The sequence below is a fragment of the Polypterus senegalus genome, chromosome 9 (genome assembly GCF_016835505.1).
Source record: "Polypterus senegalus isolate Bchr_013 chromosome 9, ASM1683550v1, whole genome shotgun sequence".
NCBI lineage: Eukaryota > Metazoa > Chordata > Cladistia > Polypteriformes > Polypteridae > Polypterus > Polypterus senegalus.
The window spans coordinates 10,615,536-10,639,754 of NC_053162.1; the positions used below are offsets into that span (position 1 = coordinate 10,615,536).

General features: G+C 42.1%; 1 protein-coding gene across 1 annotated transcript in view; it reads left to right on the forward strand.

Annotated features, from left to right (window-relative positions):
- LOC120534935 (nuclear receptor subfamily 5 group A member 2-like) overlaps positions 1-24,219 on the forward strand; it is a 158,103-nt gene that overhangs the window by 86,029 nt on the left and 47,855 nt on the right. The window contains exons 5-6 of the mRNA XM_039762442.1: positions 3,883-4,002; positions 15,051-15,198. Coding sequence (XP_039618376.1) covers positions 3,883-4,002; positions 15,051-15,198 — 268 coding nt within the window. The remainder of the gene's footprint in view (positions 1-3,882; positions 4,003-15,050; positions 15,199-24,219) is intronic.

Sequence of the window (24,219 nt, forward strand, 5' to 3'; positions counted from 1 at the left end):
CTAAAAACTGAAAGTAGCAGATGAATGGAGAAGGCATCAGGAGAAGATATGTGGTCAGGAAAAAACGGCAATGAGTTTGTACCATGAAGTGGGAATCCCTAGTGTGGAAATGGAAATATAAAACTATAAAGAACTTCATGTTCAGATCCCACTGAATGAGATGATGTGAGTGGAGTTTTGGTATGGGGAAGTATCAAAAGGATAGATAGATAGATAGATAGATAGATAGATAGATAGATAGATAGATAGATAGATAGATAGATAGATAGATAGATAGATAGATAGATAGATAGATACTTTATTAATCCCAAGGGGAAATTCACAAGTAGTAAAAACTGTCCAGCGAACGAGTCCACATAAAAGAAAATGGTAGGAGTGATCAGTGAAATAGAGAAAAAGGTAGAAAAAGGTGGCTGGAAAGGCTGCCATTTACGGCGGCGCCTGAGTCATGTGAATTAGAATTAGTAGATCTGTTTGGACTGTCAGTTTGTGACTACATGTTCACCATTATGTCTGCTGCTAAGTTGTGAAGCTACTTTATAACTCGTGTAAGGGATGGTTGGCAGCCCAACCTGGCTGGGTCCCCCAAGGAATGGAAGGATGGGGGACAGCAGCTTCTTTAGGGTACTGCCTCACCCAGAACACTAGATGGCAGCAACTCCTGGGTTGCAGAGGTGCCTCAGATTCCCACAGGACCCCATGGAAGATGGAGTTTGGCACAGCCCTCTTGGGGTCCATGGGGGCTCTCAGGGGGAGTTGTGGAACCCTACTTTGGGTTTCCATCACACTGGGGAGTGATTCCAGTTAACCCTGATGACCACCTGGGGCACTCCCAGGTGTAGCATAAAAGAAGCTTGTTTTCCCCGTCCTTCCATTTCTTGGGCATCCCAGCCGGGTTGGGCTGCTGGCCATCTCTTACACTCATGAAATACGTGGCCCTGAAATATATGCTACAAAAGACTAGACGTAAACAACAGCGAACACTCTGCCCGTTGTTTGCAAGCGTAAGAACATACAGTGATTATGAATTCTGGCAACATACAGTATCTACCAGGTCCTGGGGAATTATCAGTAGATGGGCTTGTGAGGACAGTCCTATAATTACAATTACAAAACTTTTGTACCCACCAGGTTGCTTCTGCCTACATTTTTTTGAATTTCCAGAACCTTTCAATGAAAACCAAGATCAAGCTTCTAGCACCATTAGTTCATTAGTAGTCATGTTACAGATGGACAGACCTTAGCATTTTAAATGTACAGACTAGCTTTACTACATACCTAAGACTGATTGAAATCTAAGTAATCAAATTGGACCCCTATTTGTAAATGTTTACAGTACATCATGCATTGAATATGCCTCTGTTATATTATATGCCTTTTGGTATGGAATTTCCAAAAGCAGTGTCAATGTTTGTGATGCGTCATCTGTTGGAATGGCAAATGTAATGCATTTTATTACTGCAAATGTTTGTTATGCACCATCTGTTTGAATGACAAATACAATGCATTTTATTAAGGTAAGTGTTTGTGATGCACCATCTGTTGCAATGACTGAGACATGGCAACCAGACAGACAGACTTGACTTAGCACATGCAACTCGACTGTACACATGACAATAATGACCAAATAAGCCTAATAAAGCAATTCCATTATACTGTATGTATCCATATTCTTAACCTGCTTAACCAGTGCAGGGTCATGGGGAAGCTGAAACCTATTCTTAACAAGCAACAGGTGGCAGGCAGGAACAACACTTGAGACAGGATGCCAGTCCATCACAGGGCGAACACACACAGTCACAATGGCCAATTTAGTGCCACTAATCCACCTATGGTAAGCTGCATGTCTGTGGCCTGACAGTGGAAAGCAAAGCACTCAAAGGACACCTACATAGACACAGGGAGAACATGCAAACCCCTGATAAGGGTGCACTTGGTCACCTTTTTGCAAGACAGCAGTGCTTTCACTGCACCACTGCAAGGTATTTTATTCTTTAAACATTTTGCTTGCAATGGTTGTGTTATGTGTATTTTTTTAAACTATCCATGTAAGCCGTGTGGTTAAAGGAAGACATGGAAAGTCCAAAAAATATTCAGGTGCCAAAATTTGTCACCCCATTATATAATATATCTTTGCTACAGAAAAGAAACAGGTGTGTAATGGAATGAAAGAATTCTTCTTATTATTATTGTTATTATGGAGTGAAAGCTAAACAAAATAATAGGCAATGGTGCTCAGTAGAGTGTGTCTGGCATTGCGATAGATAGATAGATAGATAGATAGATAGATAGATAGATAGATATGAAAGGCACTATAGAATGAATAGATATGAAAGGCACTATATAATAGATAGAGAGATATGAAAGGTACTGTATGATAGATAGATAGATAGATAGATAGATAGATAGATAGATAGATAGATAGATAGATATGAAAGGCACTATAGAATAGATAGATATGAAAGGCACTATATAATAGATACATAGAGAGATATGAAAGGTACTGTATGATAGATAAATTGATACATAGATATGAAAGGCACTATATAATAGATAGATATGAAAGGCACTGTATGATAGATAGATAGATAGATAGATAGATAGATAGGATGTGTTAGCGACAGTGCCCCCTGCTGCCCTGGAGTTGAAACACATATCTCTGAGGGCCTTGGTGATCCCCTGACGCGCAGGCGTGCCAGCAGTTTAATTCCTTGTGTGTGTAAATGGACTTGACGTAGCACATGCATCTAAGAATTTTACTGTACACTATAACGGTGACAATAATAAACCTATAAGCCTGATAAAGAAATTCTGTTATATCCATCCATTTTCTTAACCTGTTCATCCAGGGCAGGGTCCTTGGACTGCCAGCAACAGGTGCCAGGTAGGAACAACACCAGGAGCAGGATGCCAGTCTATCATGAGGCAAACACACTCAGTCACAATAGCCAGTTTAGTGTCACCAATCCACCATGTCTACAGACTGAGGGGGGACACCCTCGCAGACACAGGGAGCACTCTGGGATGTAAGCTGCCATCTCCTTGTTCCTACCACTCTGCCAGTCCCCCACTTTATTCTTTTTTCTTTTCTGCTCATGTACGCATCGTAGGGCCTTTTGTTGCAGTGCCTGCTATGAAACTGGCTAACGTCTCCTGATTTTTCTACTTTATCAACACTTTGACCCCACACTCCCCAGGACACTGACCCGATACTGTAAAATTTGTCCTGGCTGCCCTAAATGTCAGTGTACGCCCTAAGCTATCTGAGTATATATTTCATAGTAAATTTGCCTGCTTATTATCGGCACAAAAAGCAAGCTGATAAAAATAGGAAGTCCAAAAAAAAAAATGAGTTAGAGAGAAATAATAGGAAAGCGTTTGTTGTCCGAGCCGCTGCAGCTGTTGAAGAGATGAGACTCCTGTTTGTTCAGCTATCACATCTGCTCAGTGCAGCATTGAGCGTCTCGCATGATAACAGCGGTGGGAGTTGCTGCCTTTGTGCACCTTTTTCATTTCAAGGGCCACAACAGGTGTTTCTGAGAAACCATTTGCAGCCTGAGAAAAGCGGCACAACTCCTCCGAACCGTTCAGTCACAAATTCTATGAAATTCGTCAAGCGTCAGAAATCTCTGTTATGAGCAGAGGGTTTTAATTTTATTTATTTTTTTATATACAGTTTTTGCCAAATAATCCAATCCTATAGGCTGCCAGATTCTCCTGCCGTGTTGCACAAAACCTCCAAACGGGAGCTCAATTCACTTTTACGGGGACTGAAAATGAAATTCCTTTGTGTTCTTTCCTTGAGCATTTCTCTTTATAGTAAACGTTCAGTGTTTTCCAGCTTGTGTTTATTTATTGAATTATATTCTCTTTGGTCCTCAGGTAGGAGATCAAATGAAGCTTCTTCATAACTGCTGGAGCGAGCTGCTGGTGTTGGACCACATTTACAGACAAGTGCTGCACGGCAAAGACAACAGTCTGCTTCTTGTGACGGGTCAAGAGGTGAGGAGACCATCGGCCTGGGTTATATGAAAGAGACGACTTCTAGTAGGAGACCACACAGTTTTTAAATGGAGTTGGTGGTCTCTCTCTCTGTGGTTTTATATTTGTGATGACGTATTAAGGCATTTTCTAGAGAGATTAGACAATAAAGTAAGCAATTTTACTCTCCAGTCCTGTGAAAAAGTAAGTACACCCCCTTGGAAATGGTTGACGTTTTCATCGTGTTTGACCAATCAAACCGCAGGTCTTCATGGAAGCAGTGCCTACAGGTAAAGGTGAGATACTTGAATAAACACAGAATAAGCCTTTTCATTCATTTATTCCACAAAAATATCAATAGATGTAACGGTCTACTGGGGAAAAATGTAAAGTCCACCCTTGGTATTAGAAGCTGGCATGGCCTCCCCCTTTAGCTGAAATTGTTTCTTGTAAGATGTTTGCATAACCGCCCGCCAGTTTCTGACATCCACTATTGTGAAATTTCGGACCAATTTCCCCATGCGAATTCCCTTCAGCCTCAAGATCTTTGTGGGTTTTCTTGCGTGTTCTGCCCTTTTTTGAACATTTCAGTGGGCTTCAGATCAGGGCTTTGACCAGATCAGTCCATAACATCTCCATTTTCCTCTTTCTGAGTCATTCCTTGCTGGATTTGCTGGTGCGCTTTGGGTTATTAGCATGTCAAAAGGTCCCATTCTGGTTCAACTATCCATCCATCCATTATTCAACCCGCTATATCCAACTACAGGGTCATGGGGGTTCGCTGGAGCCAATCTCAGCTAACACAGGGCACAAGGCAGGAAACAAGCCCCGGCCAGGGCGCCAGCCCACCGCAGGGCACACACACACTCACACACCAAGCACACACTAGGAACAATTTAGGATCGCCAATGCACCTAACCTGCACCTAACTGTGGGAGGAAACCGGAGCACCCATGTAGACACAGGGAGAACATGCAATTTCCACGCAGGGAGGACCCGGGAAGCGAATCCAGGTCTCCTAACTGCGAGGCAGCAGCGTTACCCACTGCGCCACTGTGCCACCCCTGGTTCAACTAAACAATGTGAAATTTTGGACCACTTTCTCCATGTGGTTAAAGTGGTGGCTATGAGGAGAGGGATCTGTGCCAGCAATTAGAAGGTTGCCGGTTCACATCTTGTAAATATGGACCACTTCCTCCATGCAGAATCCCTTCAGTTACAAGATCTTTGTGGATTTTCTTGCATGTCCTTTCCCATTTCAAATCCACCTCACAATCTTTCAATTGGATTCAAACCAAGACTTGTCAGTTGGCAGTCCACAACCTTCAATTTTCTTCGTTCTGAACCATTCATTGGTGGATTTTCTAGTGTGTATTGGGTCATTAACATGTTGATAGGTCCAATTCTAGTTCAACTAGACTCTTTGAAATTTAGGAACACTACCTCCATGCAGAATTCCTCCAGTTGCAAGATCTTTGTGGGTTTCTTGCATGTCCTGCCCGTTTTGAACATTTCAGTGGGCTTCAGAGCAGGACTTTGACCTGGCCAGTCCATGACATCTTCATTTTCTTCTTTCTGAGTCATTCCTTGCTGGATTTGCTAGTGTGCTTTAGGTCATTAGCATGTTGAAAGGCCCAATTCTGGTTCAGCTAAACATTCTAAAATTTTGGACCACTTATCCCACGTGGGTGGAATGGTGGCTCTGAGGCGAAGGATCTGTGCTGGCAATTGGAAGGTTGCCGGTTCAAATCTTGTAAATATGGACCACTTCAGTTGCAAAATCTTTGTGGTTTTTCTTGCATGTCCTGCCCGTTTTGAACATTTCAGTAGGATTCAACCCAGGACTCTGACCGTGTCAGTCCATAAACCTCCATTTTCTTCATTCTGAGTCATTCCTTGCTGGATTTGCTGGTGTGCACTGGACCATTAGCATGTTGAAAGGCCCATTTCTGGTTCAACTAGACTCTTTGAAATTTTGACCACTTTCTCTGAGGCAAGGGATCTGTAACAGCAATCAGAAGGTTGCCAGTTCAAATCTTATAAGTGCCAGGAGTGACTCTACTCTGTTGGGCTCTTAACATGCAATTGCTTCTTCCTGGGGAAGACGTTAATCTGCAAGCAGGTCCTTCAACTTGCAAAGGAGTTGGTGGCAGGATTGACACTCCAGCCACTGTAAAAAACACCCACACTTTTCCATTCCATTTGAACTTTTGTGGTGGGATCCTGAAGTGGCTCATCGTGTGGTGGGAGCAGCAGTGCACTGTATCAGTGCAGGCTCATGTGAAATCCCTTCAGTTGGAAGATCTTTATCAACTAAATTCTGTGAAATATTGAATCACTTCCTCCATGCAGAATGCCTTCAATTGCAAGATGTTTGTGGGTTTTCTTGCACATTCTGCTCATTTTCAACATTTCAATGGGCTTCAAACCAGGACTTTGGCCAGACCAGTCTGTAACACCTTCATTTTCTTCATTCTGAGCTATTCCTTGCTGGATTAGCTAGTGTGCTTCGGATCATTAGCATGTTGAAAGGTCCATTTCTGGTTCAACTTCAACTTTTGTACACTTTGTTGTGATGCAGAATTCAGAGTTGACTCCAGGACCTCAAGCTGCCCAAGCAACTCCCAAATCAGCACATGTCCACCACCACCGTGCTTCACAGTTTATATGAGGTTCTTCTCTTGAAATGCTGTCATTGGTTTGCGCCACACATGCCTACTGGTACTGTGGCCCAATAACTGTTATCTTTGATTCACCTCTCCAGAGCACATTGGTCCAGGAGGCCAGGTCTTGGCCTAGATGTTCAATGGTAAACTGCAGTCCTTCCTCTAATGTCCTTGGCTTTTTCCTGGCCCACATTTGTCCAGTCTCTTTCTGATTGTAGATGCATCATCTTTTACAAGAGTTACCTGCAAATCCTGCAGTGAAATTTTGATGTATCTCACAGTCAGGTCTTGGGCTGAATTTGATATATTGTGCATGCAAGAGACTAAATGGAAGGGGAGTAAGGCCAGGTGGATCAGAGGGGTTTTCAAATTGTTCTATCATGGTGTGGATGGGAGGAGAAATGGAGTAGGGATTAAGGAACAGTATGTCAAGAGTGTTTTAGAGGTGAAAACAGTGTCAGACCGAGTGATGATTATGAAGCTGGAAATTGGAGGTGTGATGATGAATGTTGTTAGTGCATATGACCGCAAGTCGGTGTGCGATGGATGATTTCTGGAGTGAGTTGGATGAAGTGATGAACAGTGTACCCAAGAGACAGAAAGTGGTGATTGGAGTGGATTTCAATGGACATGTTGGTGAAGGGAACAGTGGAGACAAGGAGGTGGTGGGTAGGTATGGTGTCAAGGAGAGGAATGAAGAAGGTCTGATGATAGTGGATTTTGCCAAAAGGATGGACATGGCTGTGGTGAATACGTATTTTAAGAAGAGAGAGGAACATAAGGTGACATACAAGAGTGGAGGAAGATGCACACAGGTAGATTACATCCTATGCAGAAGAATCAATTTGAAGAGACTGAAGACTGCAAAGTAGTAGCAGGGGAAAGTGTACTTAGGCAGCAGTAGATGGTGGTCTGTAAGATGACGTTGGAGATCAAGAAGAGGAGGAGAGTGAGGGCAGAGCCAAGGATCAAATGGTGGAAGTTGAAAAAGGAAGACTGCAAGGTTGAGTTTAGGGAGAAAGTGAGACAGGCACTGGGTGGCAGTGAAGACAGCTGGGAAACTACAGCAGATGTAGTAAGGGGGACAGCAAGAAGTGTGCTTGGTGTGACATCTGGACAGAGGAAGGAGGAAAAGGAAACCTGGTGGTGGAATGAGGAAATACAGGAGAGTATACAAAGGAAGAGGATGGCAAAGAAGAAGTGGGATAATCAGAGAGAAGCAGAAAGTAGACAAAAGTGCAAGGAGATAAGACGCAAGGTGAAGAGAGAGGTGGTGAAGACTAAAGAAAAGGCGTATGATGAGTTGTATGAGAGGCTGGACACTAAGGAGAGAGAAATGGACTGATGGACTACAGAGAGGGACAGAGCTGGGAAAGATGTGTAGCAGGTTAGGGTGATAAAAGATAAAGATGGAAACCTACTCGCAAGTGAGGAGAGTGTGTTGAGCAGATGGAAAGAGTACTTCATGTATGAATGAATGAAGAGAACAAGACAGAGAGAAAGTTGGATGATGTGGAGATAGTGAATCAGGAAGTGCAACGGATTAGCAAGGAGAAAATAAGGACAGCTATGAAGAGGATGAAGAATGGAAAAGCCGTTGGTCCAGATGACATACCTGTGGAAGCATGGAGGTGTTCGGGAGAGAACGCAGTGGAGCTTTTAACCAGATTGTTTAATGGAATCTTGAAAAGTGAGAGGATGTCTGAGGAGTGGAGAAGAAGAGGACTGGTGCTGATATTTAAGAATAAGGGGGATGTGCAGGACTGTAGTAACTACAGGGGTATAAAAGTGATGAGCCACAGCATGAAGTTATGGGAAAGAGTAGTGGAAGCTCAGTTAAGAAGGGAGGTGATGAGTTAAAGATGCTAAGATGTGCATTAAGTGTGACGAGGAGGGATAGAATTAGAAATGAGGACATTAGAGGGTCAGCACAGGTTGGACAGTTTGGAGACAAAGTCAGAGAGGTGAGATTGCGTTGGTTTGGGCAGGTGCAGAGGAGAGATGAGGGGTATACTGAGAGATGGGTGCTAAGGATAGAGCTGCCAGGGAAGAGGAGAAGAGGAAGGCCTAAGAGAAGGTTTATGGATGTGGTGAGAGAGGACATGCAGGTGATGGGTGTGACAGAGCAAGATGAGGATGACAGGAAGATATGGAAGAAGATAATCTGCTGTGGTAACCCCTAACGGGAGCAGCTGAAAGAGGAAGTTTTTTTTTTTTTGCCGTAGGACTAGAAAAAATAAATTAAAAAAACACTCCAACTTTCAAACCAGCTATCAAAGTCTCTGAACGCTCCTTAATGTTCCACCAGGCATACATTTTCTTGTTCTCTTTTTTATGATAGACACAAAATGAAATGTCTTCTTGGCCAAGCTAAGCTGACAATATTGGAAACAAGAAGCTACATGATGGAGAAGTCATTACCCACTAAGCTTTGTTAATGCGTAAAGTAAAGTTCCAATTCATAGCAGACTGAAAGTGGAATTTGCTTATTATAAAATGACAAGTCATCCTGAAGAATTTCAAGAAATGTGGGGAATGCACGATGTTTTGTGTTCAGTTGAAGGTGAATATTTTTGTTTGAATCTTTCGGGAAAAAAATCTGTTTTCACATAAGAAAATGCAGCCAGTTATGTAAGCGTAAATAAAGCTTTCTTTATTATATACTAGCAAAATACCGCTAGCTTCGCAGCGGAGAAGTAGTGTGTTAAAGAAGTTATGAAAAAGAAAAGGAAACATTTTAAAAATAACGTAACCTGATTGTCAATGTAATTGTTTTGTGACTGTTATGAGTGTTGCTGTCATCAAGGATTTGTTTATCATTATTTCTTTCAGTCAGGTTCGTATTTGGAGGACGTGTTGTGTTCAAGTTACATTCCGTGTTTGTCTAGTCTATCCCTGACAATCTCATCTTCGTTGTCAACCGTTGTAAAGATAACAGGTTTCATTCATCGAAGTGTTCACTACCCAAATCGGTACTCGTGAATCTAAGATGTTTAACAGGCATTTCCGGTATTAAGTTGTGGATTTACCTGCGAATATTTAGCAGCAGCGTGTCTAGGAACGAAATTTAAACTTAAGCTTTACACCTTGCTTTCCTATTGATATGTCTACTTGTTCAGATTCAGAGGGCTGTTCCTTTTCTTACTCTCTCAATAAACAGCTCGTCTTCCTCTTTATCTGAGACATCACACACTGCATGCACGGGTTTACCTTTCCCAGCCCTGCAAAGTCAGTTCACGTGAGCCGCTCAGAGTACATGCATCGAAGCTTCTCAGCTGTGTCTGTGCTACCTCGTACTATCTCGAGCGATGTCCACGACTTTATTTAATGTTAGCTCAGACCCACCACTTAAAAGTTTCTCTCGCACTTTTGCTGAGTTTGTGCCAAACACTATTCTATCCCTGACCATCTCATCTTCATTTACATAAGCACAGTCCTTAACCAGCAATTTTAACTGCATTACAAAGTGATCAAAAGTCTCCTTTATACCCTGCGTCTTCTCATTAAACTTGTATCTCGCGAATATCGTATTCTTCGTAGGCATGACAAACGCCAGCGGCAGCGTGTCTATGAACTTAATTTCCGCAGTAGCTGCACTTATGAATATGCTTGTATGCGTCACTCGCTTCATATTCTTTTGCTGCCTTCTCAATTGTGTAATGCGTTTTTTGTTCAGCGCTCTATGGAGCTCTTGCTTGTTGTCTGCGTACTGCGTTCACAGTCAGTTCACGTGAGCCGCTCAGAGTGCATGCATCGAAGGTTCTCAGCTGTGCTTGTGCTATCTCATGCGATTTTGTGATGTCCACAGTTTTATTTAATGTTAGCTGAGACCCGGCACTTAAAAGTTTCTCTTGCAGTTTCGCTGAGTTTGTGCCAAACACCACCCTGACCATCTCATCTTCTTTTGCATAAGCACAGTCCTTCACCCGCGAATATTTAGCGGCAGTGTTTCTGTTGGATTTTTTGCTGACGGATGGCCTTATATGGGCAGTCACTCAATTACGTGGGAGGCGTGACGATGAGGGACGCAACTCCGCCTCACACGGTGACTGAGCTGCAGGCTATGGCTGGTATATATGTACAAAAGTAGGATCCAGTTATGACCGTTACGCGTAGAATTTCAAAATGAAACCTGCCCAACTTTTGTAAGTAAGCTGTAAGGAATGAGCCTGCCAAATTTCAATCTTCTATCTACACGGGAAGTTGGAGAATTAGTGATGAGTCAGTGAGTCAGTCAGTCAGTGAGGGCTTTGCCTTTTATTAGTATAGATATTTATATATTTTATATATGTAAAGTAGATCCCTGATTATCCCAGGTAAAGTGTACTTAGAATAGCTGTAAACTCGGAATAAAAGAATGGGCGCTATTGTGGCAATGCTGTGCACAGAAGGTGGCCGCTGACACACAGAGAGAAGGAGAGATCAGCTGATGTCACAAGGGAAACGCACCACTCACAGTGGTCACAGAAGAGCTCTGATAAATGGAGGTCGTCATTTAACTTCCGCCACAAAGTGCTCGCCCCTCCGAGTCACAGAATGGGAGTTCTGAGCTCACCGCCGGCTGTTCACCACAGCGCAAATCATTGAACTGACATATTGAGTGTCAGCGCTGGTAACATACTGACAACTGCCAGGGGGTGCAGTTAGATAGATAGATAGATAGATAGATAGATAGATAGATAGATATGAAAGGCTCTATATAATAGATAGATAGATAGATAGATAGATAGATAGATAGATAGATAGATAGATAGATAGATAGATAGATAGATAGATAGATAGATAGATAGATATGTCTTATATCTATATATATATATATATTATACATATTGTATAATGTTAACGTTAACCTCCCGGGTGGAACTGAAGAGTCGCATAGTGTGGGGTCTCCTCAGCCTGTCAGTGGAGCAGGACGGTGACAGCAGTCTGTCAGTGAAGCTGCTCCTCTGTCTGGAGATGATCCTGTTCAGTGGATGCAGTGGATTCTCCATGATTGACAGGAGTCTGCTCAGCGCCCGTCGCTCTGCCACGGATGCCAAACTGTCCAGCTCCGTGCCTACAATAGAGCCTGCCTTCCTCACCAGTTTGTCCAGGCGTGAGGCGTCCCTCTTCTTTATGCTGCCTCGCCAGCACACCACCACGTAGAAGAGGGCGCTCGCCACAACTGTCTGATAGAACATCTGCAGCATCTTATTGCAGATGTTGAAGGACGCCAGCCTTCTAATGAAGTATAGTCGACTCTGTCCTTTTTTACATAGAGCATCAGTATTGGCAGTCCAGTCCAGTTTATCATCCAGCTGCACTCCCAGGTATTTATAGGTCTGCACCCTCTGCACAGTCACCTCTGATGATCACGGGGTCCATGAGGGGCCTGGGCCTCCTAAAATCCACCACCAGCTCCTTGGTTATGCTGGTGTTCAGGTGTAGGTGGTTTGAGTCGCACCATTTAACCAAGTCCTTGATTAGGTTCCTATACTCCTCCTCCTGCCCACTCCTGATGCAGCCACCATAGCAGTGTTACCAGTGAACTTTTGCACGTGACAGGACTCCGAGTCGTATTGGAAGGGAGGAGTGAGTGAGTAAGTCACGCCCACATTCGCCCAGTCACCGCCTCCTTGAGGTTTGAACAACATCATTGGTGCCCTTGTGGCAACTTTTATGAATTATAAGAAAAACGGCATATTATGTGTACAGATTCACCTTGAATAATGTGGAACAACAGTAAGTTAGGGCACAGATACACAGTGCTTGTCAAAAGGATCCACTCCCTTGGATGTTTCCACATGTTATTATTATACAAAATTAAATCTCAGTGGATTTAATTTGTATTTTCTGACACTGTTAAACAGAAAAAGACGGTTTAATGACAAATTAAAAACATATCTGCTGCAAAGTGGTCTAAATTAATTACTGTATCAAAGCCAAGTGACATCCACTGGGATTCTGTGTTTAAATAAATAAAATCTACTGTATGGTGCATTTAATGTCTTTCTAACTTATTATTATATTTATCATAAAGTGGTGTTCATATCTATCTATCTATCTATCTATCTATCTATCTATCTATCTATCTATCTATCTATCTATCTATCTATCTATCTATTATATAGTGCCTTTCACTTCTATCTAATTTACTATTATGTTGCACCTTTCATAGTTATCCTATAGTGCCTGTCATATCTATTTACACACACTATATATGTAAATATATATTAGTGACTTTTATATGTATTTCTCTATTATAAAGTATATTTCATATCTCTGTCTCTCTATATGTTAAGTGTCTTTTAAGTCTGATAGTGCCTCAGAAGTTCCTGCCTCAGGCTTTGCTATAAATTGTTTAATATAATGCTATTTGTGAACCCATTTTTTTTTTTATGGATCAGCCCGTTCACATTTACTGTACAATGGGAGGATCTCAGGCAGGATTTGTTTTTTTGCACTGATGTAAATCCTGCACACTGTTTGCGATACTTTTTCGTTTTTCCAATTGGAGTGCCATGCTCAGGGTCACAGAGAGTCAGTAGCAGGATTTGAACCCATAAACTTAGGGTCTGAAGTCCACATTCTTAACCACTACATCACAATTCCTGGATTTGTAGTTTCCAGCCGCATTGATGAGCAGATCATGGAGCTCTTATATGAAATCAAATAGTAAGGCAGAAAAGCAGAACATTTATGACAGAAATTATAGCAGAGGCTGGCTAGCTGATCAGAGTTTGTCTTTGTTTTGTCATTGGAGCGTCAGTTTATCAGTGACATAATCCCATCTACACGAGTGCTATATAGATAGTTTATTTTGTCCCTTCTGTTTAGCGTTTATCTCTTTTTCTGTATCAGCGGAGCACAGCACCAATCTTTGCTTTGTCTAACAGACCAGACAGTGAGACTTCATTCTGTGAGTCACGTGTCTCATTGGCGACCCCACATCCCCCTACAAAGATGCATTGCATTTTTTTTTCTTTTGCTCTGAACGTTGCTAGACATTGAAAAGGAATTCGGTTTTGGCAGAATTTACAAATTTCAGGACCATGCAGATGTTTCAATGCTGTTTGTCTCTTTTTGGAGATGTTTGTGTGCGGGAAGTTCTACAAATAGCTCGGAAGAGCCCAGAAAGTGCAGAGGCCCCACGCTGAGGAAAAACCTAAAAAGACAATTTTATTTCTGTTGAAGAGCTCCAATTTTCCCATCAGAAAAAATCAACAACATTCATTGTATTTATACTTTCAGTGTGAGAACAGATTAAACTTGTAAAACCTGCCATGTACTGGAGGTGATGTGGAAAATGGCTTTGGAGAGCCGACACCGTCACCATACCTGAGCACTTAGACATGTGAGAGCGGCCTTTGGTATATCGCAGAATCGTGATTTTATATCTATTATATAGTGCCTTTCATATCTATCTATCTATCTATCTATCTATCTATCTATCTATCTATCTATCTATCTATCTATCTATCTATCTATCTATCTATCTATTATATAGTGCCTTTCATATCTATCTATCTATCTATCTATCTATCTATCTATCTATCTATCTATCTATCTATCTATCTATCTATCTATCTATTATATAGTGCCTTTCATATCTATCTATCTATCTATCTATCTATCTATCTATCTATCTATCTATCTATCTATTATATAGTGCCTTTCATATCTATCTATCTATCTATCTATCTATCTATCTATCTATCTATCTCTGAGGTTAAGGATCTGCACTGGTATCTGTAAGGTTGCTTGTTCAAATCCTAGATAGATAGATAGATAGATGTGAAAGGCACTATATAATAGGTTCTAATCCCACTGTTGACACTCTGTGACCATGAGATTGTCACTTCGCATGTTTGTGCTCCATCTGGAAATAAAAAAAAAAAAGTAAGAAACTGTATCGCTCACATGTTGTCATTTGCTTTAGATTCCGGTGTCAGCCAAGTAATATGAGCAGACAGATGTTATTCTCTTGATCCCAAAGTAAATGTATTTAGAATTTGAAATTGAGAAAACAGATAAATGGTGAAAGTATTAAGATATACCCGTGATCAAGCAGTATAGTGGCACAGTGATTAGTGCAGCTTCTCTGTCTTCAGATCCTGGTCCAGTCACTGACTATCTGCAGTTTGCATGTTCTCCCCACATCTGTGTGGCTTATTCTTCCAGACACTCCATTTTGTTTAATTGGTCCTGTATGCCTGAGTCTGCCCGGTTGTGGACTGGTGTACCCCACCAAAGTGTTGGATTTTGCCCAACTCCCTCACCACTGCCCACCTGAACCACCGGTACTGCCAGGTTAGTTTTCGGCCCTCCCCAAACCTAAACTGGATTGTGTGGGTTGGATAATAATGGACATGTAATCACAAAGTCGTTTAACGTTTTTTTTTCTTCTCCTCTTCCTCCTCTTAGATTGAACTCTCCACCGTGGAGACTCAAGCCGGAGCGACGCTCAACAGCCTGGTACTGCGAGCTCAGGAGCTGGTTAGGAAGTTGCAGTCCCTGCAGGTCGACAGGAGGGAGGTCGCCTGCTTCAAATTTCTCATCCTGTTCAATTCTGGTGAGTCTTCCTCTTGACGCTTTCTGTTGTCTCCTTGGCATTGCATGCCGGTTTGTGCCCCACTGGAAGCAGAAAGGAGATCAGTGTGTGCCATTTTGTTTTTTTTTTTTTAGTTTTTTTGCAGTTCATAAAATAACGTTTTCAATCTGGCTTTGGCGTAGCAATGTGTTTTTTAATAAGTAGGCTTGGCAGCACGTTGAGTTAACAAACAGCCTCTCGGTGTGTGGCATCTAGCTGGGGAGCCTCTGGTGGCGTCTAAGGGGCAGCATATATGGGCACTGCTTCTACATAATGAGTGCGCTGACTATTCTTGCGCGTGTGCTTTATGTAAGTCTGGAGGATTCCACCAGGTGGCAGTGCAAGATGCTGTTACAAAGGCGCAAAAACAAAGATGGCATCAGCGACGCAGAAGATGGTATGTGAGACCTTTATATGGATAGATAGATAGATAGATAGATAGATAGATAGATAGATAGATAGATAGATAGATAGATAGATAGATAGATAGATAGATAGATAGATAGATAGATAGATAGATAGATACTTTATTAATTCCAAGGGGAAATTCCCATACTCCAGCAGCAGCATACTGATAAAACAATATTAAATTAAAGAGTGATAACAATGCAGCTATAACAGACAATAACTTTGTATAATGTTAACGTTTACCCCCCGCAGTTGGAGTTGAAGAGTCGCATAGTGTGGGGTCTCCTCAGTCTGTCAGTGCAGCAGGACGGTGACAGCAGTCTGTCGCTGAAGCTGCTCCTCTCTCTGGAGATGATCCTGTTCAGTGGTTGCAGTGGATTCTCCATGATTGACAGGAGTCTGCTCAGTGCCCATCGCTCTGCCACGGATGTCAAACTGTCCAGCTCCGTGCCTACAATAGAGCCTGCCTTCCTCACCAGTTTGCATGATACGTCCTTCTTCTTTATGCTGCCTCCCCAGCACACCACCGCGTAGAAGAGGACGCTCGCCACAACCGTCTGATAGATCATCTGCAGCATCTTATTGCAGATGTTGAAGGACGCCAACCTTCTAAGAAAGTAAAGTCGGCTCTGTCCTCTCTTACACAGAGTTTCAGTATTGGCAGTCCAGTCCAATTTATCATCCAGCTGCACTCCCAGGTATTTATAGGTCTGCACCCTCTGCACAGTCACTTCTGATGATCACGGGGTCCATGATGGGACTGAGCCTCCTAAAATCCACCACCAGCTCCTTGGTTTTGCTGGTGTTCAGGTGTAGGTGGTTTGAGTCGCACCATTTAACAAAGTCCTTGATTAGCTTCCTATACTCCTCCTCCTGCCCACTCCTGATGCAGCCCACCATAGCAGTGTCGTCAGCGAACTTTTGCACGTGGCAGGACTCCGAGTTGTATTGGAAGTCTGATGTATGTTGGCTGAACAGGACCAGAGAAAGTCCAGTCCCCTGTGGCGCCCCTGTATTGCTGCACACAATGTCAGACCTGCAGTTCCCGAGACGCACATACTGAGGTCTGTCTGTAAGATAGTCCACGATCCATGCCACCAGGTGTGAATCTACCCCCATCTCTGTCAGCTTGTCCCTAAGGAGCAGAGGTTGGATGGTGTTGAAGGCGCTAGAGAAGTCCAGGAACATAATTCTTACTGCACCACTGCCCCTTGCATCTTTATGATGGGGAATGTGTGACGCTTGTATTGCGCATGCGATAAATCAATAAAGAAAAGCATCATAAAAACATTCGTATGTCAGCATGTAAGTTGGCTGATTCACTTCATTGCCCTAAACCCAGTGTTGCCACTCTAACTGTTAGGAAAATCACAGACCACATAACCAAATAAACACATAGAGCCGTTGCATGAGGTATACACGGAATGTTCTAATCTGCCCAGCAAATAAACGTACAGTAAGTGTGAAAGAAACTCTGTCATATTCCTGATCAGCAGGGAATATCAAATTCAGGCTTGGGAGCAGGACATTAAACAGGACTGGTCCTCACTCAGATCATCAATTTGAGCTCTGAATTTACCTGTTTGTATGTTTTCATCTTGGTTCAAGAGTCAGGCCTTTAATGAGCTCTTGGGCACGGCCATCAGCAGGGGGTCTGTCTGCGGAGAAAGTGTCGGCCTCGTCGAGAGGTGTACTTACCTCGGCAGTGATATTCATGTGACTCTTCCTATGAAGTCAGTAGACAGATTGGGAGAGCATGGGGGGGATCATGAGGTTGCTTGAAAGGGGTGTGTGGTGCTTCTGATATCTCTGCAAAAGGCAGAAGGCTTTTAGAGTCTTGGTGCATCCTGTCTTGTGAGTCATGGACCCCATCCAGTGACCTGAGACGAAGACTGGACTCCTTTGGTGTCTCTTTGGGTGCTGGTGGTTTGACTTTGTGTTGCTCATGGAGTCCCAAATGAGGCACATGACCTGCATTGTGAGGGAGCGTCAGTTACGGCACTATGGCCATGTGGCGCCATTACCCGAGGGTGATCCAGCTCATAGGACCCTCACTGTTGAATGGGTGGACCAGGCCAAGGGGACATCCATGTAACATCATTTCCGGATGGTGGGATAGGACCGCGTTCCTGACTGGGTGTGGGGTCGCCAACCAGGATCCCGAGCTGTTCCGTCGTGTTGGATGGGTGTGGCAACACGATGTACCACTGCATGCTCCCCAATCTGACCTGACCTGTACGTTTTCAGTTTCTCACAACATCGTTTATAAAAACTGGTCGCCAAGTCCAGTCCTGGAGGACCACCATGGCTGCAGGTTTTTATTCTAACCTTTTTTTAATGAGTGCCCTGTTTGTGCTGCTAATTAACTTCTTGTGAATTCATTTTAATCAAATTGCTTTTTTAAGGTTTGCTCCCCTGAATTTCTTCATCGTTCCTCTGAATTGCTTCATTTCTTTCCTTAAATGGCACCCAAACAAATGAAATGTGAAGTGAGTGAGCCAACAGAAGACCAACTAAGTCAGGGCCTCAAACTCCAACCAATTTCACTCCAACCAACTGCTTAATGAGGTGACGATTCCTGTTGCTAATTAAACTCGTTCTTTAATTTCGTGGCTTGTTGCTGCTCTCGTGGTGCAATATTAGACATTTCCGATATTGTAGATTTTCTCTTTCTAAGAGCACTGATAAACTGTTTTGTGGACCTGAGCTGATCGACATTCCTGAGACCTTCATCTTTCTTTATTTTCAGATATTGTATGATGGACACCAGTTGTTTTGGCTCATTTTGTATCTCATTATTGTTTCGCTGCTAATTAAGGAAAAAGAAACAATTGAGGGGTCTGAGTCTTCAAGAACAATTCAATTCAAATTTGTTCAAAACAGGTCACTCATTAAGAAAAGGGTTAGAATGAAAATCTGCAGCCACGGTGGTCTTCCAGGACTGGAGTTGGCGACCCCTGGTTTATGGCACCATCCTTCTTTAAGTGGTTTCCAAGTTGTAGCAGTTGGTATTTATTGACGTTAATGCAGGATGTGACGTCAAGGTACATGTCACCAATCACAATCACCAAGTTAATTTGGCTCTGCACAGCCTAGTAATTACATTTTAGAGCTGCGCGGTGTTGATAGGCTTTTCTTAAGATGGACGAAACAATAAATTTATGTGCACATGAGACTGTAGTTCAGGACTTGTGCTAAAAGGAAAAACATAGAAGCATAGACAGGAACAGAAAAGCATAGATCTAGCTGGTAAAAAAAATCATTCATCCAACATCGATGCTGGCGGAGCTGCAGTGCCACTTGTCGTCACTTGGCGTTATCTTGCAACCACCGAATCCTCCACTTCTTTGGTGCTCGGACGTATCTGTCTTGACTTTGCGTTCATTTCGTCTCGCCCGTCTCCACATCCACTTTCAAAGAGCTGGTGATTTGATGCCAGCTGTTCTGTCAGGCGTGTCTGCCACTGTCGAGATGTTGACGGCAGACAACGATGCTGACGTCACGTACCAGCTTGAACACACACCCCACCCAAATTTTGGCTGGTATTTCAACTCATGCATGTGTCGCCTTCATTTCTGAGGCAAGTCCTCCTACTCCCGACTCTGGCTTCCGGAGTGGGGTACTGCTGGCTCCTTTTATAGCCCACCCGGAAGTGCTCCAGGTGCTTGATGACCTACTTCCGGGTGTGGCAGAAGAGCTGCTCTGTAGGGCTCAGCAGTAGCTTCAGCACTTCCTGGTGGCGCCCATGGATTCCAACAGGGCTACACCAAACTCTAATTCCCATGAAGCTCTGCGGGAGTCCTAGGCACCGCTGCAACGCAGGGAGGCTGCCATCAAGCATCCTGGAGGAGATAACGCTCTGGATAAGCTGGCTCCCCTGATCCTCTCAGTGTGGAGGCATCCCGGCAGGGCAAGGGCCCCAGCCGTCCACCACAGTGTGCACTTAACATGATAACCTGAGTGCGCTTTCACTTAGGTCAGCTACATTTTGCATACAAGTATGAGGTACAAATTGTGGATTTCTATCAACTTTTGGGCGATTTCCGCTAACTAGAAGTGGTACCTTACCTGAAACATTCCCCCAAAAATATTCACAATTTTATAAGTTCACATCATATTATTATTCATGCATCTGCAGAGTCTGATTTATTTATCTTCACTTTTATACAAGGGACGTTGAAAAAGTTTCTGCAATTTTTTTAACTCTATTTATTAAGAATTTCAAAAAACAAATGACATCACGATTCTACATAGTCACCTTCATTTGCGATGAACTTTTTAATCCCCAGTTACTACTCCTCCCGCCTTCACCATTTGTAACGAAAAATTTTAAACATGGAAACTTTTTGAATGTCCCTCGTAATAATTGTTCAATATGTTATTAATTTGATTTGATTTGTTGATGATGCTTCTTTAATGTGTGTAACATATAAATCTAATCATTGTCTTGCGGCTTACTCCTCGGATATCCATCCCCATATCTGAGTATACGAGAAAGTCGAGGGGAGACCACTCACAATTATTGTGTTCTGTATTTATTATTTTTTAATCAATAATAAATCAAGATTTATTAATCTTGACCACTTTACAGAGATTTATTTTCACTGTGACACGAAATGGTCCTTTTCTGTTGATTAGTGTAAAAAAGGCAAAACGAAACTCACTGGGATTCAATGACGTCCAATAATAGGAGGTGAAAATCCCCCTGGGGTGAGGACTTTTTATGAGGCGCAACATGGGTATGGAGAGTTAGTGCCACCTGCATGGTGGTATATACTGTAAGCGACTGAGGGGAGAGCCATTGGCCATTATGCACATTTTGTCCTCTTCTGGATGTTTTTATTACACTCGTTATTGGTTGGAATTCTGTTTTGTTAAGTTTTGTCTGTTTTTGATCTTGCTTGTTTTTTTTTTGTTTTTTTAACTTTCTAATTTTTTTTGACTATGAAATTATTTGTGGTATACAGTAAGTTCAGTTTTATGGTATGGAATGCTACTTTCTTCATGGTATAAGTTCGACTTGATTGTACAGAATGTTATGTTCTTCAAATAAAAGTGAAAAAGAAGGAAAAAAAGGAAATCCGGCCCTTAAAAAATACCTCAGTTCACTTATATTTTGCTATATATTCTGCCCCAGTGTTTCATATCTGCCAGAGGGGCCAAACAATTAGTTCAAAATTTAAAAAAGTAATAAAAATTTGGACGTGAGCGTTAATAAGCTTTGCACCCTTGAAACCTAGTTACCCAAACTCTTTTCTTACCTTTCAGTAATTATTTACCGCTCTGACCGTTCTGATCATAAAATAGGTCATGATGATAAAAGCAACTGGCGAGGAGAATTCATGATGAATCGCAGAATTTCGGTATTTGAGGGTTACTCTTGAATGCCCCAAAAACTAATCAGCACATCGTCATCTTATAACAGGCTGAAGTTTGGGATTTGTCTGTCCAGCCATTTATGTGCATCTCTGTGAGCAAAGCTTGACAATACTTTTATGAAAAAACAGCACTTCTTAAACTGCAAAAAATATTTTATTTGAAAATGAGATGTTAGATTTAACTCTTTGATAGAAAAAAATAGATAGATAGATAGATAAAAGTGAAAGGCACTATGAGATAGATAGATAGATAGATAGATAGATAGATAGATAGATAGATAGATAGATAGATAGATAGATAGATAGATATGAAAGGCACTATATAATAGATAGATAGATAGATAGATAGATAGATAGATAGATAGATAGATAGATAGATAGATAGATAGATAGATAGATAGATAGATAGATCTGCTGCCTCACAAATCCCACATTATGTATTTGATTCCAGTGGCTGGAGTTTACACAATCCCGTGTGGTTTTGCTCCAATGGTATGAAGGTGAAGGTTTTATTATATAGCAATTCTTAGTTGCCTGAATTTGTGATTTTGTGTGTTTGTGCACTTTTGTGGTCCCTGTGGTGGACTGGGCCTTGTCTATGGATTATTCATGAATTGTACCCAGTTCAGTCTTTGAGCTTGTTATGTTATGTAACACACATTAGAAATATCAGTTTTCCACTTTTGATACCAATTCAACAAGCTTTTCATGAATCAGCTTTTTTATTGAATTTTCTCCTTCTCTTTGTACATCTAGATAGATATGAAAGATACTATATGATAGATAGATAGATAGATAGATAGATAGATAGAAATGAAAGGCTCTATATAATAGATAGATAGATAGATAGATAGATAGATAGATAGATAGATAGATAGATAGATAAAAGGCACTATATGATAGATAGATAGACAGATAGATAGATAGATAGATAGATAGATAGATAGATAGATAGATAAAAGGCACTATAAATAGATAAGGTGGATATAATAAATATATATACTTAATATTTTACTTTTTGAAAGTGAAAGGCACTATATAATAGATAGATAGATAGATAAAAGGCACTATATGATAGATAGATAGATAGATAAGGCACTATAGATAGATAAGGTGGATACAATAAATATATATACTTAATATTTTGCTTGTTGAAAGTGAAAGGCACTATATAACAGATAGATAGACAGATAAAAGGCACTATATGATAGATAGATAGATAGATAGATAGATAGATAGATAGATAGATAGATAGATAGATAGATAGATAGATAGATAGATAGATAGGGTCCTTTAAGCTTTTAGCCCTTCAAACAAAAAGCAATTCTGCAGTTGGGGTCTTTATCATTAATCTCATTAATCATGTCAGAGAATACTGCCGCCTGCTGTATTGGGGGACAAATTCTTCCTGAAATCTGTTCATCCCCCTTTCATCCATCATTGAGTCATCCTGACTGCGACAGAACTCGAGACACCATCCTGGTCGGGTAGTAAATCATCATTGACCTCAGCTGGGATGCCAGTCCATCCAGTCCAACACCCCCAGTGGTAACTGTGATAGACAGATGGACAGCTTTACTATTCAGGGTGACAGCCCCTGTTGATGTTCCTTTCTGTCACATGGCTGTCCCATCTGACCCTGCTGTGAATAAAGTAATAAAGTTATGGCAGACGGTTTAGGCTTTGGACCTTAAACCCTGGGGTGTTGTGTTCAAATCCCTCCACTGACACTGTGTGACCCTGAGCAAGTCACTTCACCTGTTTGTGCTGCAATTGGAAAAACAAAGGAATTGTAACCAATTGTATCTCAAATGTTGTAAGTCCCTTTGGATGAAAGCGTTGGCCAAATACGTAAACGTAGTAAGTAGTTTCATGAGATGGATGGATGTACAGTATGGTGTACTGAAATGAGGCATTTTATGACTGACTTCATGAGACTGACCATCCAGTTTTGAAGGAGAACATCTTCTAGCGCCCTGATGGTCGTCATTTCCAGCATTCTAACGCAGAGTCCTTCTGTCAGGCCACACTGGTGCATTTTCAGTTCGTTTTTAAGACAGGTGTCATAAAAGTCGGCGCACTGCTCTTCTGTTTGTTTTTTTCTGTTTGTTTTTGGTGGTCACTCGTTCACCCTTTCCTGTATCTCTGTTGCCAACAGCTGTTATAGGCGAATAGTCAAAATAGGCCAATTTTTTGAGAAAGTGGCTGCTTCACGGACAACAAACTATGAACCACATTGGATGTTTATTCGGAATTGGAGTCAAACCGGGAAGACATCTGAGGCCGTGATTTTTATACAGCGTGCCGTAAAAATAGCTGCATGGTGTTGTAATAATATACCAGACAGCAACGCAGAATTACTGATAGAGCTGCACTGTTGACACGAAGTCAGGAACTGAGATGGTTGTTTACAGTGAAATTCACGTCAGCAGCAGACGGGATGAAGCGTCGCCTCGTGTGCTCACAGACTTCTCACGAAGTGCCACCGCCGCGGAGTCTGTGCTCACTGCAGCTTTGACTTCTTCCATGAGTTATCCAGCCGGATAGACAAAATAAGAGGCAGCACTTGGGGCTCTAATGCTGTTATGAAGATAAGTCACATAGTTTAGAAGTCGGCTCTTCACCGTGACGCAGCTTGAGGCGCTTCAGCTGAAAGGAGCAGTCTGACAGACTGATATAGCGCCTTTCATCGCCTTTCATCGCAGTATAAGCAAAGCATTACAGAAACTCCATAAAGCTGGCAGCGGGGCTGATGGAGGTAACAGAGTGTAATGGCAGACTGCAGTGCCTGTGAGGTCAGTCATGTAATGGCCCAACATAACAAAACAGGCATATATTTTTTGTTTTAATTTGAATTAAATTTCTATTACAGATGCCCCTGGTGGAGGGTCTGGTTTTATCCCTTGGTTTAATTATACAGCTTATTTTTTGGTTATCAATTAATTTAAGGTTTGTTTCAAGACTAAAATTTACTGGATGCCCCACGACAAGGGTTTTGGGTAACAGTTTCAGGATAGTAACAGGTGGGATAAAGAACAGCCTGTGATTTAAGATCACATGACTGCGGCCTGGGGGGATTAACTAAGTTAGCTAAGCGGAAGTAAGGAAAATGCCCCAAGGCTGGCGCATGAATGAGGAGGGCCTCACCCCACTGCGTGTCTCTTGGATTTGCGCAAATTAATCGATACCACAAGCGAACTATGATACATAGGGAAAT